The sequence below is a fragment of the Pinus tabuliformis genome, chromosome X (assembly GCF_031772625.1).
Source record: "Pinus tabuliformis cultivar Carrire ecotype Pingquan chromosome X, CPIR1, whole genome shotgun sequence".
Taxonomy (NCBI): Eukaryota; Viridiplantae; Streptophyta; class Pinopsida; order Pinales; family Pinaceae; genus Pinus; species Pinus tabuliformis.
In genome coordinates this window covers 138,181,322-138,200,132 of record NC_142308.1, presented here as the reverse complement: position 1 = coordinate 138,200,132, position 18,811 = coordinate 138,181,322, and the positions used below count along the sequence as shown (strand labels likewise).

Sequence of the window (18,811 nt, the reverse complement as noted above, 5' to 3'; positions counted from 1 at the left end):
CCATTACCCAGTTTCCATTCATGCTTTTGTTCATATTACTAGTTTTCCTCTAGCCATCCTTTCTACTGGGCGCTCTCTGGACATATCTCATTTAGCTCTTGGGGCATTGTGTTTCTTCTTCGGTAAATCTCTTAGACTCATGCATTCTCTAGTTAATCTCTTCGATCGACCTTAGGTTTCCCTTCTTCCTCCTTTTGAGCCAACTCTTCCTCTCAGTGGTTTGCCGCATGGTTATGCCTCCTTGAAACCACATCTTCATCTGACTTCCTACCATCTAACCTCTTTCCCTCCCCACGTGACTCCTCTCACTTGGTCAACAACTTGTTCCTCTCCCCCCTTGACATCTTGGTCTTGCCTCCTTGTCGTGGCCTTCACCATGCTTTGTCTACGTAAATGTGACTGTTGAGGGGTGGCTTATTATCAAGAGCGAGCTTCTTGAGTCCACTTTCATTCCCATAATCGCTTAGAGGAAACAACTCTCAGGTTTTGGGACCTTACCCCAGAGCCTATCTAGGAAGAGATAGGGCCCATGGAACACAAGGGAGCCTCTGTGCAATAACAACTTCTAGACATCGAGGTTTTCGTTGAACTAGTTTCCTGGGTGTTAGATGTTGGACACACATGAGATTGCTTCAACCAATGCATTTACACTATCGACTTATTTTGACACTTGAAATTTCTCCTTGATTGTGTTGTAATGGACTGGTTTGAGCATAAAGCAAATACCCTACACTCTTTGGAGCATTTACACCATCACTTGAGGGACCTGGACCAACGCTTCGATCACATTGAGCAGCACTTGGGTATCCCTCCTTTGACTAGTAACAACCTCGGCAACAATGAAGACCCAATTCATGTTGCCACAACAAACTCCGATCCATCTATGTAGCTTATGCCATGTTCTAAATTATTTTGAATTTTGATCTTACAATTTGTCCTAATAGCCTATTTGGCTTGTTTTTTAGTTCATATCTCATCCTTTAGTCTTTTTGGACATTTGATATGCTATGCTTCTCTGCGAAGAGCACACTTTTGGCTATGGTTTGGTCTTCCCAGTGAAAGATCAACCTAAGATATTAAACACATCTATGTGTACTCTAGTTTAGAAAGTAATAAAATATTTACCCCACAATAATAATAATAATTCCAATTAAAATCAATCTAGACATCAAATTAACCGAAACATAATTTTGGAATTTTTGAGTTGAATTTATTTTTGGATCAAATCTTTTTTTTATTGTTTAAAATATTTTTTTCACTACATATATGGATTCAAGAACATAAAAACATACATCTAGACATTTTAAATTCAACACCATAAAAACACCTACCACATTTAAATTTAAATGGTGGAGAGTTAATAATACCATCCAATCCAAGATTTTGATATCATATACCAGATTCTAAACCAATTAGACCTAGAATATACCCATCCCAAATGTATAATATATATGGACTCCGGCAATATCAAATAGAGCACCCATTCCAAAATTCCCAGAGCTTTTACCGTGAAGCACAAGCAAGGTGAAAATATTAGGGCTACAGAGGGGCGTCGAAGGGAATGTCCAAAACGATATTGGTTTCTCCTACCTGTATAAATTGGGCTTCCATTGCCCATTAAATTTGCTTGGATTTTGTTCTATTCATTTCACGAGAGCATATCATCATTCAGCCACACAGAGACGGTAGCTCTGAGAACTAAGTTGGTTGCTATCCGTATCTCTCCACCCGAATACTATTGGTTTAGAGAGTAAAGTTGTGTCAGCACAAGCAAAACAAACATACTGCAAAAGTTATAAGAAAATGGTGCGGCGCAAGGGAAACAAGGGAGACAAAGGCAGTTCAAGCCTGGATGCCCAAGTCACCAGAATGAGCTTTGAAGATGGAGATAACAAGACAGAGACATCCTCCGTGGCCGGACTTACTGAAGAAGAATCGATGGATGTATTCACGGGCTCTGATCAGACTAGTGCCGATTATTATTTCGATTCTTATTCCCATTTTGGTGAGTTCAGAGTCTTTAATGTATCCGTACATTCAACTAGCTTGTATTCATTTACTTCAGTGGAAGTCTTTTTCATTTGTCAAAGTTTTCTTTCTTAGTTTCTGCTGGAAACTTGCAGTATGCAAACATGTAGTTATGTATGCGCACTCTAGGTCACAAGCATCTAAAGCCGAGTTTGAAATGCAGCTCAGACATATTTATGTATTTTAGCATAGAAACTTCTGAACCTGGGTTTAATATGCACCTTTAGATTGTTGCAAAGTTCATGATTGCATGTTTCAAATATGTATGCATATTGTTGAAAATAGTATAGCTGTATAGTTGGCCGGCTGCCATTTTATTTATAAATAAGGTGTTACTTTTCAAATTCTTTCGGAAGCTGAAATATTTCAGCTATTGTTGTCTGTATACGTTTGTGTTTGTTTTTGGTGAATAAAAGGGGAGGGCGCTGCAATATTGTCTGTGTATCTGTGTTTTTTTTTTCGATTTTCTGTGTTGTGATTTGCAAAATTTTCCTTTTATTTAATACACGACAGATCTCCCCTACCCAAGCTGTAGAATGCATTTTGCTTCTCTCTATTCAACAAGGACTGATTTTATACCCAGGTTTTTGAATCTACATGTTTTTTCTGAAAGATCTCATCTTTAGTAGTATTTTGCTAGCAAAAAGGATATCTGTGACATGAGTTTTTGTCAGTTTGCATAAATTCTAATAATTTTATTGTTGGTGATTTTTGTTTGTTTTGCAGGGATACACGAAGTGAGTATTGCAGAATCTGTGGTTTGGCATACTTGTGTTTTTGGAATGTTTCTTTCAGTAAAGTAAACGTATAAACATATATCTTGTTCCTTAAGTGAGCTCTGGAGATACATACATACACACGGCATGTATATATAGGTGTGTGTATGTAGCCCACATTTGAATTTTTTTCGATTGTCAGGTTACTGGTTGCAGATTGGTTGTACCAATAGGACCTTGTTGAGGACCTCCCAAGCCCTGGTGAGAATGTGAAGTATAGAGCTATGACCCACGAGCTTAGCCAGTGCAAAAGAAAAAATGTGCAACCTTTGAAAGCAAACCAGTGCACTGTTTCTCACCGTGGTTGGTGGTCTGTCTACCTTTTTGTACTATTTCTTTTGGTTCTAGATTCTAATTAAGCCATCCTACGTAGTGTTTGTGGGATGCATGGCATATAATGGACATGAGCTTCAGTTCCCTACTTTTTGAATGCTACGTGACTGTCTTACTAGGGAGTGCTTCCATGAGTTCCTGTTTCTAGTTGCCGTTACACCTGCTATGTTGTTTCGGGGCATAGATTCGTTTTCTGTCGATGTACATGGGTCTGTTCCCTTAAATAAAATACTACCACTATTAATAAAATAATTCACATACAGGGATCAAATTCAGATACAGGGATCAGGGTAAATCCATCTTAAGTTCCAGGAGGGATCAAATGCTTTGTGGTGCAAATCTTTCCTTAAGTTTTTGGTTTGTGGTGCAAACCTTTCCTTAAGTTTTTGCATTGTTAAAAAGGTTCGCTTCTCACAGGGATTTGATCCCTCTTAGTGTTTGACATTTATGGGGTCAAGCTGGATTTACACTGGTTTTTACAGTTAAAAATTCAGTTGTATGCGTTTCTCTATGCTACCAGCAGGTCAAAATTTTATTTGCCAGAAATACTTGTCCGGACAATTCATTCATACAGCCAGGCCCTATTTAGTCTTTCCTTGAGAGTCGTGTTATCCTATACGATACAGCCATTGGGGTATATCTACTGTTTGCATGGTATAACCTCACGGGCATTGTGGTCTTTGCATATTCTGTTTTTTGTGGTGGGCACTATACGGTGTCTGTCATGAGTGTAGTATTCTTGTAGGACCTAGGTCTTCACACATGTAAATAGTGTCTGCTTTCATGACTAACAATAGGTTTTAGGGTTTATGATTTACACCTGTTGGTGTTTATGTAGATCTCCTCCGCAATGAGTGTTCTTTTCAATGTTTCATGGGCCTGTAATAGTTAAGTTTATAATTATGCCACTTTGAGTATGGAAGCTGTTGCTAGCAGATGGGGCATCGAGGTTTCACTCACGGACTGTAGGTCGCTTTAGGGCCTAAATAATGTTCATATGTAAGTATTGTATTTTTATCGGCCAATACTTTGCAGTGGCAGACAAGAATATATGGGTACCATTTGCCTTGTTGCAGATCTGTGGGAATGGAAGTCTATTATGTTATGTTTTGGACCTTGGTTATACTGTAACTGAATTATTGGCAATTTGAAGATGTGTTTGTTTTGCAAGTCCATAAATTTTGGTACGTGTATATACAGGGTGAAGTTTCAACAGAACCCAAATTTCAAATTCAAACATGGCAGTAAGTTGTTTTACCTTTGGAAATTGTGTTTGCAGGAAATGCTGAAAGATACTGTTAGAACTAAAACATACCAAAATGTAATTTATCAAAATTCTTTCCTCTTCAAAGATAAAGTTGTACTTGATGTTGGAGCTGGAACAGGGATATTATCCCTTTTTTGTGCAAAAGGAGGGGCAAAACACGTCTATGCAGTAGGTCATTGTTCCTTTTACATCTTAAAAGATTTTAAATGTGTCGTTGGTGTGAGTAGAGTCATTGTCTTATGTTATTTCTTCTGAATCTTAAGTTAGTTAAAGTATATGGTTACACATTTAGGTGCTTTAGCAAATCCAGAGAGTGAATGTTTTCCCCCTAATTGATGCGGTGAATCCCTGGTCTTGGTTCCCGCAGGTTGAATGTTCTCACATGGCTGACATGGCAGAAGAAATTGTTAAAACAAATGGCTACAGTGATGGTAAGGGCTGAAATATTTATGTTTTTGTTCTATTAGTTTTGTCAAAACTACTCAACAGTTTTTGTTTTGACATTATTCTTGTGGTTCTGTGTGATTAAGTCATTACCGTTCTGAAAGGCAAAATCGAGGAAATAGAATTGCCTGTTCAAAATGTGGATATCATAATTTCAGAATGGATGGGCTACTTTCTCCTCTTCGAGAATATGCTGAACACTGTGCTATATGCTCGGGACAAATGGCTGGTAAGTAGTGTGATTTTTTAAAGTGAACTGCACCTCTCTGCTTTTATAACTTCTAGGGCATTTTTGAATTTTGTTGAGAACAGTGTGCAATATCTATTATTCACAGCTTCCCTTTTGACTTGCACTGTTTATGGTTCTTGCTTAATTTTCTTTCTTTCCCCTTTATTGTATTATTATTTGCTGCAAGAGGTTTAAAGATGTTCGTTTCATACTGCATTTTTGAAGCAGACTTGCAACCAAAAACCCTAGAAAGCAGTAAACTAAAAACTCACAAAATATAGAACAAACACATCTAACTGAGAATATAACAGTAAATCTGCAGCACTTAAAAACTCCCTCTAGTCTCCTTCCCAAAACACAAGTTTTAATCGAGACAAATCATCCAAAGCAACAACCTTTCACAGGTTCAAATGACCCTCTTGGGCATAAAGCTTCCTTCAATCATTAGAGTTTTGTGGGTACCACACTCACAATAACCCCTCACGGGTCTTGGTTTTCCTCACAGGGATGTATCTGTTCCATTCATTGCATCTTTCTAGGCATCCGACTTGCTGAAATCATCTGCTCTTAGCTCCTTCTCATAGGCAGCTGAATTCTCCATAGATTGGATGGAAAGTTTCCGCAACACAACACTGATACCATGTTAGAATTTCGCATCATGACAGTGGTTCTGTACTTGTAGAAATTGAACTCTACAGTTGAGTCTGAATTTTTTTGAAACACTTAACAAGTTTTGGGATGTGCATCAATCAAAACATTCAAGAGTGCAAACACCACACTTGATCTAACCAACAGCAAAGAGAATAGATCCACAAATTTAGATCTAAAAACTCAGATCAACATGCTAAATCAGTAGCAATAGCCACACTAGATTGACATCATGTTAATTCTAGATAACCATGGTATGTTCTATGCTTCCCACAATTACTTCAATGTCCTTTAATGCAGAAGACAAGCCAAGACAAGAGAACACCAGTGTTTGGCTCAAGGCAGGGAAAAACCCCAAGATGGGGAAAACCTTTTGATCAATTCTTCTTATTATTATATCAAACGTTCAGTAGAGAGAGAGAGTACAATAAAGTCAAAATTGACTTGCCAAATGATGATCAAAGCAGCCCTGTCAAATCTGAATTTTTCTGCAATAGTCAACAGCCCTAACCAGAAAGTCAATGCTGGTCAAATCAGCAACAAACAGTCCTCTTTGGAGCTTGGTCAAAGGCAGTCAAACTCGGCCTTCTGAAGTGGTCAAAGTCAGCCCAAAACAGTCATAAAATCAGTGGTCAAACTTGGTCAAATTCTGCACTTCTGTTTGTGGTCAAACCTGCAATTTATCTCTGCATTCAAAGTGCCCAGATCAACTCAGTTTCTGTGTGAAATAGTAAGACCTGCCCAAACAGAAAACTGGCCAAAAGATCGAACTCAAATTTTGCCCAGAAAGTAAAGTCAATGCTGGTCAAACCTGCAACAAGAGTCTGAATTTTTTGGCCCTGTAATCTGTCCTGAAATTCGTCCTTCTTGCCACATGTGTGAGAGAAAAGATATGCCCAATAAGCTGTATGAACCAATCGGAGAAGGAGAGAGGAGAAATGTGTGTGATGAGATGATGCCAAATGAGGTTTGAGGTTTCTTATATTTTTACAAGTCGTTGGGTGTCAAGAGACATGTCCATTGGGCTCCATGAGCCTATATGATGATGTGGCCGACCTTGACAATTTGCACATATGTGCGCTTGACCTCAAAACATATTTCTCCTTGTCCAAATTTGATGATCTTTAGGTCGATTTTGGTCCTCTGGAAAGTTGGAATTCAATGCAATGATCACCTCCATCAAATGAGCTGTTCAAAGTGGAATTTGGCCCTGCCAATTTTAACAACCACTATTACAAAGAAGATTACATAAACAATTCTCACAAGCTTAACGTAAAATAACTTCTCACAATATTAAAGCAAACTAGCTTCTCACAAATTCATAAAGCAAAGTCAAAACCCGTGCAATGATAGGGTGTTAAATGGAGTTACAAAAGGAAGGGTTCAACTAAGTTTAGAGGTGCACTAAACTTAGCAGAGGGACCAACATTCCACTATCTGCAATTTTTAATTATTTCCTAGCGGAGGGACCCACAGTCCACTAGTTTTGAGTGCTTTGTGGGCCCAGGTTGAGCTCTTAAGGGGGAGATAAGGCAACTGGTGGGCAGTTTGATTTGCATCAGATGTGTGTGTTCTTCTTAGCTATTGCAACCAACTTACCTTAGCACTAGGGCATCGTTTCCAGCACAGGAGGTCAGGAGGAAAGAGGGCGTTTGAGCATCAGATTTTTCCAGCTAAGTGATCTCTACAGCCAGGTTGAGTTTCGACTCAAAAAGGCCACGTAGAGGACTATATAGACCAGTTCGGACTTTGTACAATGCGTAGGCTGAGAGAGGGTTGTGCTTAGGAAGAAAGGTTGAGTTGACCCCATTCTTCTCTTTCTTGATTAGCACCGAGATGTCCAATCTTTGACTCCCACTTTGTATCACAACACCTGACATTATTATATATCTTTTGGGTTTGGTTTTGGTTAGACCTAGTTATTAGCTTAGCTACTTATTTAGGATACACTTTTTCTTTTGTTTTCTTTATCTTAATTTTAGTATTTCCTAGATCATCTTTTGCACTCCCACATTGTTGTTGAAAATAATAGTGAGTTCATGTAAGTTAGGAACAAAACTTTGCATTGGTTGGAAAGGGAAAGAAGGGAAAAGGGAAGAAATCTCAAACTAAACTAGAATCCAGCCAAGGGGGCAAGAAGAAAGTTTTGTCCAAAATTAAATGTCTCCATTGTTATGAATTCGGGCACTATGTCACGAAGTGTCCACACAAAAAGGAAAGCAAGAAGACCTCAGGAGTAGCAGCAGGTGAAGCTTTGGCTTCACAGTGCAAGCTTGACTTTATCCTTATTGCATGCATAGTGAGCACAACGATGTGAAGCGTGTGGTACTTGGACTCCGGTGCCTTGTTCCACATGACATGGTGTAGAGATTTTTTCAGTGACCTAGAGGAGAAAGATATACAAATGCACATCGAGATGGGGGACGACGGAAGGTACAATGCAACCGCGATTGGTACAGTCACCTTTCAGAGGGAGTCAGGATCCCCTCTCACACTCAAAGATGTCATGTTCGTTCCAGGCTTAAAGAAAAATCTCATCTTTGTTGCAATTTTGGAAGATCATGGTTATGATGTGATCTTCAACAAACGAAAAGCATTCCTGAGACACTAGCCTTGAAGCAGATCGGGGTTCGTGTGAAGAACTTGTATAAGGTAGATGCGGAAGACTGCGTTGCATTAAGCACTAAGGCGGAGAAAGTGCAAGGTCGTGATGCCAATGAACTTTGGCACAAAAGACGCGGCCATGTGCACCATGATGCCTTGAAGATTATGCAGCAAATAACCATTGGCCTCCCCAAAGGAGCACTTGAACAACATGATGTATGCAAAGGATGCACCTTGTCGAAGTACACAAAATCCACATTCCATGATTGGGACAACAAAGCACATGCAGTCTTGGAAGGAGTCCATTTTAATGTTTGTGGACCTTTCTCAACATCCTCCACTGCCAGGAAGTGTTGGATCTTCTTCATGTGGAAGAAGGATGAGACATTCTCCAAGTTCGTATAATTTAAGGTACTGGTTGAGAAAGAAATTGACAAGAAGGTGAAGGATCTCAGGAGCGATAATGGAGGTGAGTACATTTCGAATGAATTCAAAAATTTCTGTGTGAAGAAGGCATTCAACGAGAGTTGACAACACCCCACAAACCACAACAGAGTGGGGTGGCTGAGAGAGAGAACTGTAGCATTGTGGGAGTTGTGAGGGCTATGTTGCATGACCAAGTATTTGTAGAACCAGAGTCCTCATCGAATTCTGGGCATGATTACACTAGAGGAGGCTTTCTCGGGGAGAAAGCTGGATGTGTCGCACTTAGGATTCTTGGAGCCTTTGTTTACTGCCATGTCTCCAAAGAAGCTTGAGTTGACAACAGAGTTGGGAGTATTTGTGGGTTACATAGAAACTCCTTACAACTACTATGTGTACTTGCCATCCCTCAAAATGACATTTGTGCGAAGGGATGTAAAGTTTGATGAGGAGAAAGCAATGCGGTGTTCTCTTGAGAGGGAGTTTTAGATCCCACCTAAAGATGAGCTTTTAGCTCCAAAGGAGGAGCCTTAGGAAGTTATGGAGCAACCACAAATGGAGGATTAGAGAGGAAGCAGAGTGGAGACTTCCACTCAAGTAGAATCATCCATAGAAGGAAGAAAATGAACCAGGGAAGTTGATAGACTTGTGCAGGATGCGAGGGAGAATGTGGGAGCTCCTTCAAATTTGCGCAGGCAGAGACGGTCACCTGATCGGTACACTGGCTAAATGGCTCTAATGACTGAGCTTGTAAAGATTGAGTCAACCTCTTTCGAGGAAGTAGTAGAGCAACCTATATGGGTTGATGCAATGGTGGAGGAATACAAATTAATTGTAAAGAGCGGTGTTTGGGAAGCGGTCCCAAGACCGATAGATAAATCAATTGTGGGTTCGAGATGGATCTTCAAGGTTAAGCATGCAACAGACGAAAGCATAGAGAATTATAAGGCCAGATTTGTGGCCAAGGGGTACTCTCAAGTTGAGGGAATTGATTATGAGGAGACCTTTGCTCCTGTAGCAAGGTACTCATCCATTAGATCAATTCTTGCACTAGTTGCGCAGATGGGGTGGAAGATCCACCAGATGGATGTAAAAACAACATTTCTCAATGGGGTTATTGAGGAGGAGGTGTACATCGAACAACCAGAAGGCTTTGAGACATTTGATCGGGAGTCTCATGTGTGCAGACTCAAGCGAGCGTTGTACGGTCTCAAACAAGCACCCTGTGCTTGGTACACCAGGATCGACAACTATCTCACTGGTTTGGGCTTCACCAAAAGTGAAGTGGATGCAAACCTCTATCATATATTGGTAGAAGGTAAATTGCTTATTATTGTCTTATGTTGATAATTTGATTTTCACTGGTGATGAGCAGCTGATCAGATCTTGCAAAGGAGGACTTTGCAAGAGAATTTGAAATGAAGGACATGGGTTTCATGCACTACTTCCTCAAGTTGGAAGTAATGCAAGGCAATGGGGAACTATTTGTCTCTCAAGGCAAGCATGCAAATGAGATACTACAAAGATTCTGCATGGAGAGTTGTAAACCCATGGAGACACCTCTAATTTGTAGCAATCTAATTCAGTTATATTAAGTTGTGTTTAGTTAAACTAGTTCCAACTGTTGGAGGAACTAGTGGAAGGTCAGTTGTGTAGTGTGACTTTAGTCTAACTCAGTGATCATCCAGTTAACTGATCAATCAACCCAAAATAGCTAATGCATGCAGAGAATTCAAGTTACCTAGTTGAGGTGGAGATTCCAAGGCAATGTAACATCAGTTGTAGACTATTCTGGAGTGTACAGGTGTTGCATGCAATTTGATGATCAACCTTGGGAATTGCGCAATCCATTTTGGAGAATTTCCTAAATAATAGGGGCCTAATTTCTCAAGGAATTGTGCAAGGAAATAAGGGCTCAAGCAGAGGTAGAAATTGACTAAGTCTGGGTCAGAGCTTCTTAGTGAGTAGAGAGATAGCTTATTCACTTGGAGGTTGTGCTTAGTTGAGCAAAGCAATTTTAACACATCTCTATTCATCAGATTAATGCAAGCAGGCATTGGGATTTTTAGCAAATTGCTTTCCATGGGAAAAATACTGTGTGCATGTGTTATTTCTCTTTGCATGTTTGTGATTGATGTTCTAAACTGTGAATTGAATTGCACATAACAGTAGAGTAGGTTTGTGTCTTGTGATTTTGATTAAAACTTCATTAGTGGTTGCAAATCTACATCATATTTTCCACACTGGTCCTATTCCACTGCAAAGTTTAGTAGAGAAATTCTATGTTTATATGAAAAGAAATTATATTTCAGATTGCTCATATTAGCAGATCGAATTTTGTGGATTTTCTACAATTGTTTTTACATTCGTTCTATATTTTAGTCCCATTGATCTACTTTTGTGGTCACTTTTTAGACATATCCCTGATTCAATGTTGTTAAAAAAAATGCCTTTAAAATTCAAAATTGATCATTCCATTTCAGGTGGTAATATTTAGCATCAACTCCATGCCAAGCAAAAAGTTATTTGCTAGCATTTTAAGACATAGATTGTTTTTCGTATAGATTATCATGGAATTCTTGTGGTTGCAAAAAGGTACACGAGCTTAAGGAATGGTTTATAAAGGATCACCAGTTACTCGTGTACTCAACTAATATCCTACTTCAGTTAAATGCATCCCTTCTTGTCATAAACTTTCTATTGGATCATGGGAGTCGACTAGTTTTTCTTATGATGTTCTTGAAAAAAGATGCCCTGTTAGTGTTGGCCAGGATGATTCTAAATAGGAAAGCTAACAATTGATTAAATAAGATGCCATGAATTATCTCATGTAAGGGATGAAAAGATTGTGAGAGCAGTGAGGGCATGATGACAGAAACCATGTTGCCCTATCCTTCTAAAGTGTCGTTCATTTTAGTGCAATGTTGTCAATGTGTAGAGAATACAATTTTAGCTGAGAAATGAACAACGAAACCATAGTTTTTTTTGCTGGTAATTGAAAAATCAACACTAACAACCATTGACAAAATTGCCTTTGGTGCAAAAGTTGGATGTCTACATAATTAAGGAACATTCATTTAGAAGGAACCAATCACGAGCATCCTCACAAGAGATATCTTGAGATATATTTGTAGCCTTTGATTAAGTTCTTGAAATGATCAATCACAGTCTTCACATGCTTTGAGTGTTTGAGAAATGCATTGGGAATGAATTACTACAAATGCCATATTCCACTATTGGCTCTGAGGTCGCTTGGTTTTTGTTTTCGTTCAATTTTGTGGACAAACAAATTTAAAAAAAAGTCACTAGTGCAAAAAAATGATCAAATTTGTTGAAAAACCACCTACAAGCTAATAACCTCTTGTAGGCAATTTGTCAAACACTTAGATAAACTCTTTCTAATTCCAATAATTCTTCAATGATATTCAGCAGTAATGTATTAAATTTCAACACATTCAACAACTATTTATAAGTGGAAATACAATTAAGTTTGAAAATTATTTGCAGTGGAATTGAACAACAAACAATCACACATTTGACACAATGTTTTTGGGCAATGCCCTTGGAAAAACCACGAAGGGAAAACCAGTCACAAGAGGGAAATCTTATTAATGAGCTCACAGAAAATTACAATGAATTTTACAACAAAATTTTCCAGCAATAAATTCCTTGTAATTATCTCACAAATCTCCCTTGAACTTTGTGCACTTTTTCATCCTTAGAAAATGTGCCACATAACTGTACTCTCTGCAACCCTTTTACTTGAATTTTGTGTAGATTTAGAAGTACCAGTTGTATAATACTGTACAACCTTCAAACAACAAAAACCAACACCTCAAAATCTATGCCTCATGCCTTTATCGTTGTACTCCCTTCGTAGAATGTTTACCAAGTCCCCAAAATTCGAGACCTCTTTTAACTGCAATAGATGTTGGTAAGGTGCCTTGGGATTTGTGCCCTTTCACTTAGCCTCCCTGTCACATTTTTCTTCATCGCTCCTTTTCCCTCTCTCCTTATTAAAATCTCATTAATAAGTCAATGTGTGTGCCTCTTCACTTCACCCCCTCCTTTTATAAACTCGTTAATTACTAAAACCACTGACCCTTGATCTCAATGGCCAAGGTTAAACCTTGCCATTTCAAGATCAATGATTGTGGCTTAATTTTAGAAAAAACCACTTTCTAAAGTCACTTAAGTCACTCAAACTTTATAGCCACTTTTAGAAAAACCAGTTTCTAACTTTCTAAAATCACTTTTAGTGATTAAATATAAAAGGCCACTTTATAAATAAAGTGTCTAGGAAGTGACATTAACTCGGTCACTTTTGCAGGCTAGGCAACGCCACTGTAGAAGTATCCCCGAGCTACAATTTATAACACTCTCTCTTAGCAAGAGAGGTACTCTTGGCTACCTTTGAACCATGTCTTGAAGACTTGTGCCTCTAAGCTATGCTCTAAGAAGACTCCTCTCTCCCATTCTGAACATCCTCTAGTGTTATATCATACCACGAAGGCCTCCCGACCGAACCTCTCCTCCAACCGCCTTTGACACTACCATTGAGTGTGAAATCAAATTGATTTACCATCCACAGTATGTCCTCTTAGCATGTACATCCTGCCCTCACGAGCACCAAGCAGTCGTGATGCATCCCTACTCTCTCCCATTGGATAAGATAACTGCTTGTCCATTGCAAAACATGGCTGCATACCTATCATCCTCTAAAGCTGACATGGAGATGATGTTTGTCCTTTGCTTTGGTACCCATAACACATTGGCCATCTCCATATGCCCTCTTGACACCAATTGGAACTTCATGTATCTAATTCTCCTCACAGCATGTGTGGTGTTAACCCCACTATTAACATGCATGTATAAGTCGATATCTGTAAGACTCAGGAACATAGCTCTAGTCCCTGTCATGTGATGTGATGCCCTGCTATCCACAAACGATGCACCAATGTCCTCACTCTCAGCAACATTGCTCCTTCGCTGATGCAACTACCTGTCCCTTGTCCTCCTTGCTGTTGAATTTCCATGATATTAGGATCTAGGATATAATCTTAAAATATTTGACGCTATCAAACCAAGAATCTCAACAAAGCTACTTTGCACAACAAAATATAAATAGCAGTAAATCATACATGCACAAGTATAGACAACTTTTTACAAAATATTGTACAAATATGTACAACAACCCCAATCTTCATTATATTAAACCAATTGAGTAATACAACAGTTTAGGGCTCCCGTACCAGGGATAGTGGCCCTCAAATATCCAATGGTACAAGAATACAAGATACAATGACAATCTTGCATCTCTAGTACACAATCACAACCTCTATGTCGTATCTTGTCCTGCCGGTCCTTCGCCCTTGATCTGCAACGACACAATTTTGCCTCTATCAATGAAACAAGTCCATTTGCTCACTGAACACAACTCTACCTTCTCTCATGCTGATCGTAAGTCGTTAAAATTGGCAACTAGGGCCAAATTCCATCTTGGGACAACTCATTTGATGAAGATGATGATTGCATTAAATTTCTCTTTTTGAGAGGACTAAAATTGATATAAAAATCATCAAATTTGGACAAGCGGAAGTGTGATTTTGAATTTATGCCCACACATGTGCCAATTGTTCAGGGCGGCCACATCAACATGTAGGCTCAAGAAGCCCAATGGGCGTGTCTCTCCACCCACAACAAATTGTATAAATACAAGTGATCTCACACCTCATTTGGCACCATCATCACTCACACATTCTTCTCTCTCCTTCTCTCATTGGTTCGTACAACTATTGAGCTGCTTCTTTCTATCACACGTGTGGCAAGAAGGACGAGTTGTCTGCGCTGAATTGTAGGACTGAAATTTGAGACTGCAGACCCAAGTTTGACTAGCATTGACCAAGGGGTTATTGACCGACTTTGATTATGATTTTTGGAGGATCTTTTCTATCTCTTTAGGCCACATTTCTGGGCAAAAAAATCTAGGGAATTTGGGCAATTTGACCGCAAAAAATTACAACAATTTTTCTTTCTCCTTTGATCGAGTTTGACCGAGTTGTTTTGGGCTAACTTTGACCTCCTGATCACGCTGAGTTTGACTAGGGAAGATTGAGCTATTTTGAGGATGATTTATTGTTGATTTGACCAGTGTTGACTTTTTTGTTAGGGCTAAAGTTTGACTGTAGAAATTGACAACACTATTTTGACTTTGAATTGGGCAAGTCAATTTGATTTTTTGTACTCTTTCTCTGCTGAACTTTTGATATAATAATAAGAATAATTGATCAAAGGGTTTTCCCCACATTGGGGTTTTATCTCGGCATCTGCCAAATCTGATGTCCTCTTGTCTTGGCTTGTCTTTTGCATATTGTTTTATGTTCTATCCACTTTTACCGTCAATGTGATTAATGATTAATGTGATTGCTACTAGAAATCTAAATTGAAATTGCTATTGAGCTGCTTAAGGAACATTGAAGTAATTGTGCTAAGCATAGAACATACCATTGCTAACTCAAAATTAACATGGTATCAGAGCGTAGGTGAAGGCAAAGCGAGGCAATAGAGAAAAGCAATCACTAAGAAAAGAGTTGTTGGACAAGAATATTGGTCTAGCTTTAATGACGACTACATCATACTTCAAATTCGAGGATAAGCTCAAGGATGAATTTGACTATGATGCATGGAAGATGACTTTGGATTTGACTTTGGTAGAGAATGATGCTATGGACTATGTAAAGGGAAGAGTGGTGGAGCCTCCTTCAAATGCACCCGCTGTTGCAAAGACGAAATACAAAAAAGGTGAGGTCAAAGCTAAAAGAATTATCATTGATTCCATTCAAAAGCATTTGGTTGCCTATATTTTTGATTTGGAATCATCTAAGGAGATGTATGATAAGTTGGTTGGGATGTTCAATGTAAACAATGCAAATCAAATCTTCTTTCTCAAGAACAAGTTGAAGGACATCAAGATGGATAGAGGAGAGTCTATCCAATCCTACTTCATGAGGATTATCGAAATCAAGAATGACCTTCTATCTATTGGAGAAGTTGTTGCTGATAGGGAGCTCACTCTCATCGCTCTTGGAGGTCTCACAAGTGCATGGGATGTGTTTAACCACCACTATTCTTAATAATGATAGGATTCTTAGTTTTGATGAATTATTGGCTCGATGCACACAAGAAGAGACGAAGATGATGGAGAGACAAGCCTTCAAATGGAAATGAACCTATTGCTTTTTCCGCTCATGCAAAAATGAAGAACAATGCTGGTCCAAAGAGACAAGGTAAAGGATTCAAGCAGAGATTTAAAAAGGAAGAAAAGGAAGGTGCTACAATTGCAACAGGTTTGGCCACTATGCTAGAGAGTGTCCTCACAAGAAGGATACTCCGTGGGATGATAACAACAACCACAATCAGAATAATTTTGAAGGCAATGGAAATCAAAGGAACAACAGGTTCAATAACAAAGGAAGGAGGAATGCTCCCGCTGCTCGATATGGTAATGGTTGACCTCTTAAAATGATGAGAAATTCCAGGTATGAGGAAACTAATGTTGTAGAAAAACAAAAAGAGTTTTATCTTATTTCCGCCCTCACCACTGCCTCTCCTCCAAACACTTCGAATCATTGGTTGATTGATAGTGGTGCCTCAAGGCACTTCACTAGGTACAAGGAGGCCCTCTCAAATTTGATTGAAAAGAAGACTAATTTGGAGATCATACTTGGAGACAATGCCACCTACCTCGTGAAAGGGATAGGGACTGTCACTCTTCACTTAAATCAAGGTCAAACCCTTCATCTACAAGAAGTATTGTATGTACATGATTTGAAGAAGAACCTCGTGTCTATTTTTGCAATGGAAGACAAGCTTCAAGGTAGCATTCATTGATGGAAAGGTATATATTTGACAAAGAAACCCTAAAGATGCATTTACACTTGGATTTAGGGTTGAAGGTCTCTATCAAGTTGGAGGAAGTCCTTTGGGAGCTATGACTTGTGATACTTCTCATCAATCTGAATTATGGCAATGAAGATTTGCTCACCTTCATTACAAAGCCTTACCTAAGGAAGATGGTCACAGGTATGCCCAAATTTAACATAGATCATGAATGTGTTTGTCAGGGTTGTACAACTAGAAAACATACATGGGGACCATTCCCTTAAAGTGAAATTCAAACTACCGACATTCTTCAATTGGTCCATTTTGGTCTATTTGGCGGAAGTCCTTTGGGAGCATGACTTGTGATACTTCTCTTCAATCTGAATTATGGCAATGAAGATTTGCTCACCTTCATTACAAAGCCTTACCTAAGGAAGATGGTCACAGGTATGCCCAAATTTAACATAGATCATGAATGTGTTTGTCAGGGTTGTACAACTAGAAAACATACATGGGGACCATTCCCTTAAAGTGAAAGTCAAACTACCGACATTCTTCAATTGGTCCATTTTGGTCTATTTGGTATGTTGTCTGTAACATCACCGGGAGGATACTTATACTATGCAATTTTTGTGGATGACTTCTCTTGCAAAATGTGGATCTATTTTTTGAAGAAGAAGGATGAAGTGTTCAAATGGTTTCATTCTTTAAAAGCCTTGGTTGAAAATCAAACAGGGAAGAAGATCAAAATATTGGGGATCGATAATGGAACTGAATATGAATCAAACGAATTCAATGACTTTTGCAGAGAGGTTGGCATTAAGAGGGAGACAACCGTTACATACAGTCTTGAGAAAAATGGTGTTGTTGAAAGGAAGAATTGAACAATCATAGAAGCCCCCGTGCCATGCTTCATGACCAAGGCCTACCAAAGTTCTTATGGGGAGAAGCTGCCAACATTGCTGTATATGTTCAAAATAGGAGCCCACATCAAGCATTAGACTTCAAGACACCCGAAGAAGTTCTCATTGGTAAGAAACCTGATGTTTCTCATTTTATAATATTTGGATGTCCCGTTTATTTTCATGTGCCTAAAGAGAAAAGAAACAAGTTAAAAGCATTTGGGAAGAAAGTAACATTTGTGGGCTACAATGAAACTTCGAAGGCATATAGAATTTATGTGCTTGGTCAAAGAGAATTGAATATAAGCCATGATGTCACTTTCGATGAAGATTTTGCCCTTGGGAAAGCCAAAGATCTCCCTATTCCAAGGAAGGACAATGATGATGTTGCAGGAAAACATGATGAATCTCTGACAGATGAACCAATGCCTGATGTTGAAGGACCGATGGATCCCATTGATCCACCTCTTGGTGATCCCTCTACCTTAGGGAAAAGACCTTTGTGGCTCAAAGATATTCTCGAAGATGCTGAAAGACATTATGCTCCAAGAGGGACATTTCGTGAAAGTAAGAAGCCGAACATGTACCAAGGGTACTTCGATGCTATGAGTACTATTGTTCAATCGTTCGAAAACGCTGTGAAACACCAAGTATGGAAGGATGCGATGAATGAGGAGTATAAATCAATCATGAAGAATGATGTATGGGATGTAGTTCCTAGACCCAAGGACAAGTCTAGGGTCACCTCGAAATGGCTTTACAAAATCAAACATGGAGTTGATGGGAGTGTTGAAAAATACAAGGCTAGGTTCGTTGCTCGAGGCTTCTCTCAAAAGGAAGGAGTGGATTATGACGAGATATTTGCATCGGTTGTCTGATATACCACTATTCGATCTATGATTGCTTTCACTTGGAACCTACACCAAATGGATGTTAAGATTGCTTTCTTGCATGGCTCACTTAAGGAGGAAGCCTACGTAGAACATCCCGAGGGATTCAAAGTACAAGATCGAAGGACACACGTGTGCAGGTTGAAGAAAGCTCTCTATGGGTTGAAGCAAGCGCCTAGGGCTTGATATGAGAGGATTGATCTTGATGCTGATCCTAACCTATACTTCAAGGTTGAAAAGGACATGCCTCTCATTTTGGTCCTTTATGTGGATGATCTCTTTTTGACAGGTGCAAAGCCTCTCATTTATCAATGCAAGAGGGAGATGGATTCCGATTTCGAGATGAAGGACCTAGGTTTGATGCACTACTTCCTAGGCCTGGAGGT

General features: G+C 39.1%; 1 protein-coding gene across 1 annotated transcript in view; it reads left to right on the top strand.

The window, feature by feature from the left end:
* Positions 1-1,474: 1,474 nt before the first annotated feature.
* The window catches only part of LOC149138847 (protein arginine N-methyltransferase 1-like), a 38,840-nt gene continuing 21,503 nt past the window's right edge, over positions 1,475-18,811 (top strand). The window contains exons 1-5 of the mRNA XM_089452777.1: positions 1,475-2,005; positions 2,755-2,765; positions 4,417-4,572; positions 4,772-4,835; positions 4,935-5,077. Coding sequence (XP_089308903.1) covers positions 1,804-2,005; positions 2,755-2,765; positions 4,417-4,572; positions 4,772-4,835; positions 4,935-5,077 — 576 coding nt within the window. The 5' untranslated portion in view covers positions 1,475-1,803. The remainder of the gene's footprint in view (positions 2,006-2,754; positions 2,766-4,416; positions 4,573-4,771; positions 4,836-4,934; positions 5,078-18,811) is intronic.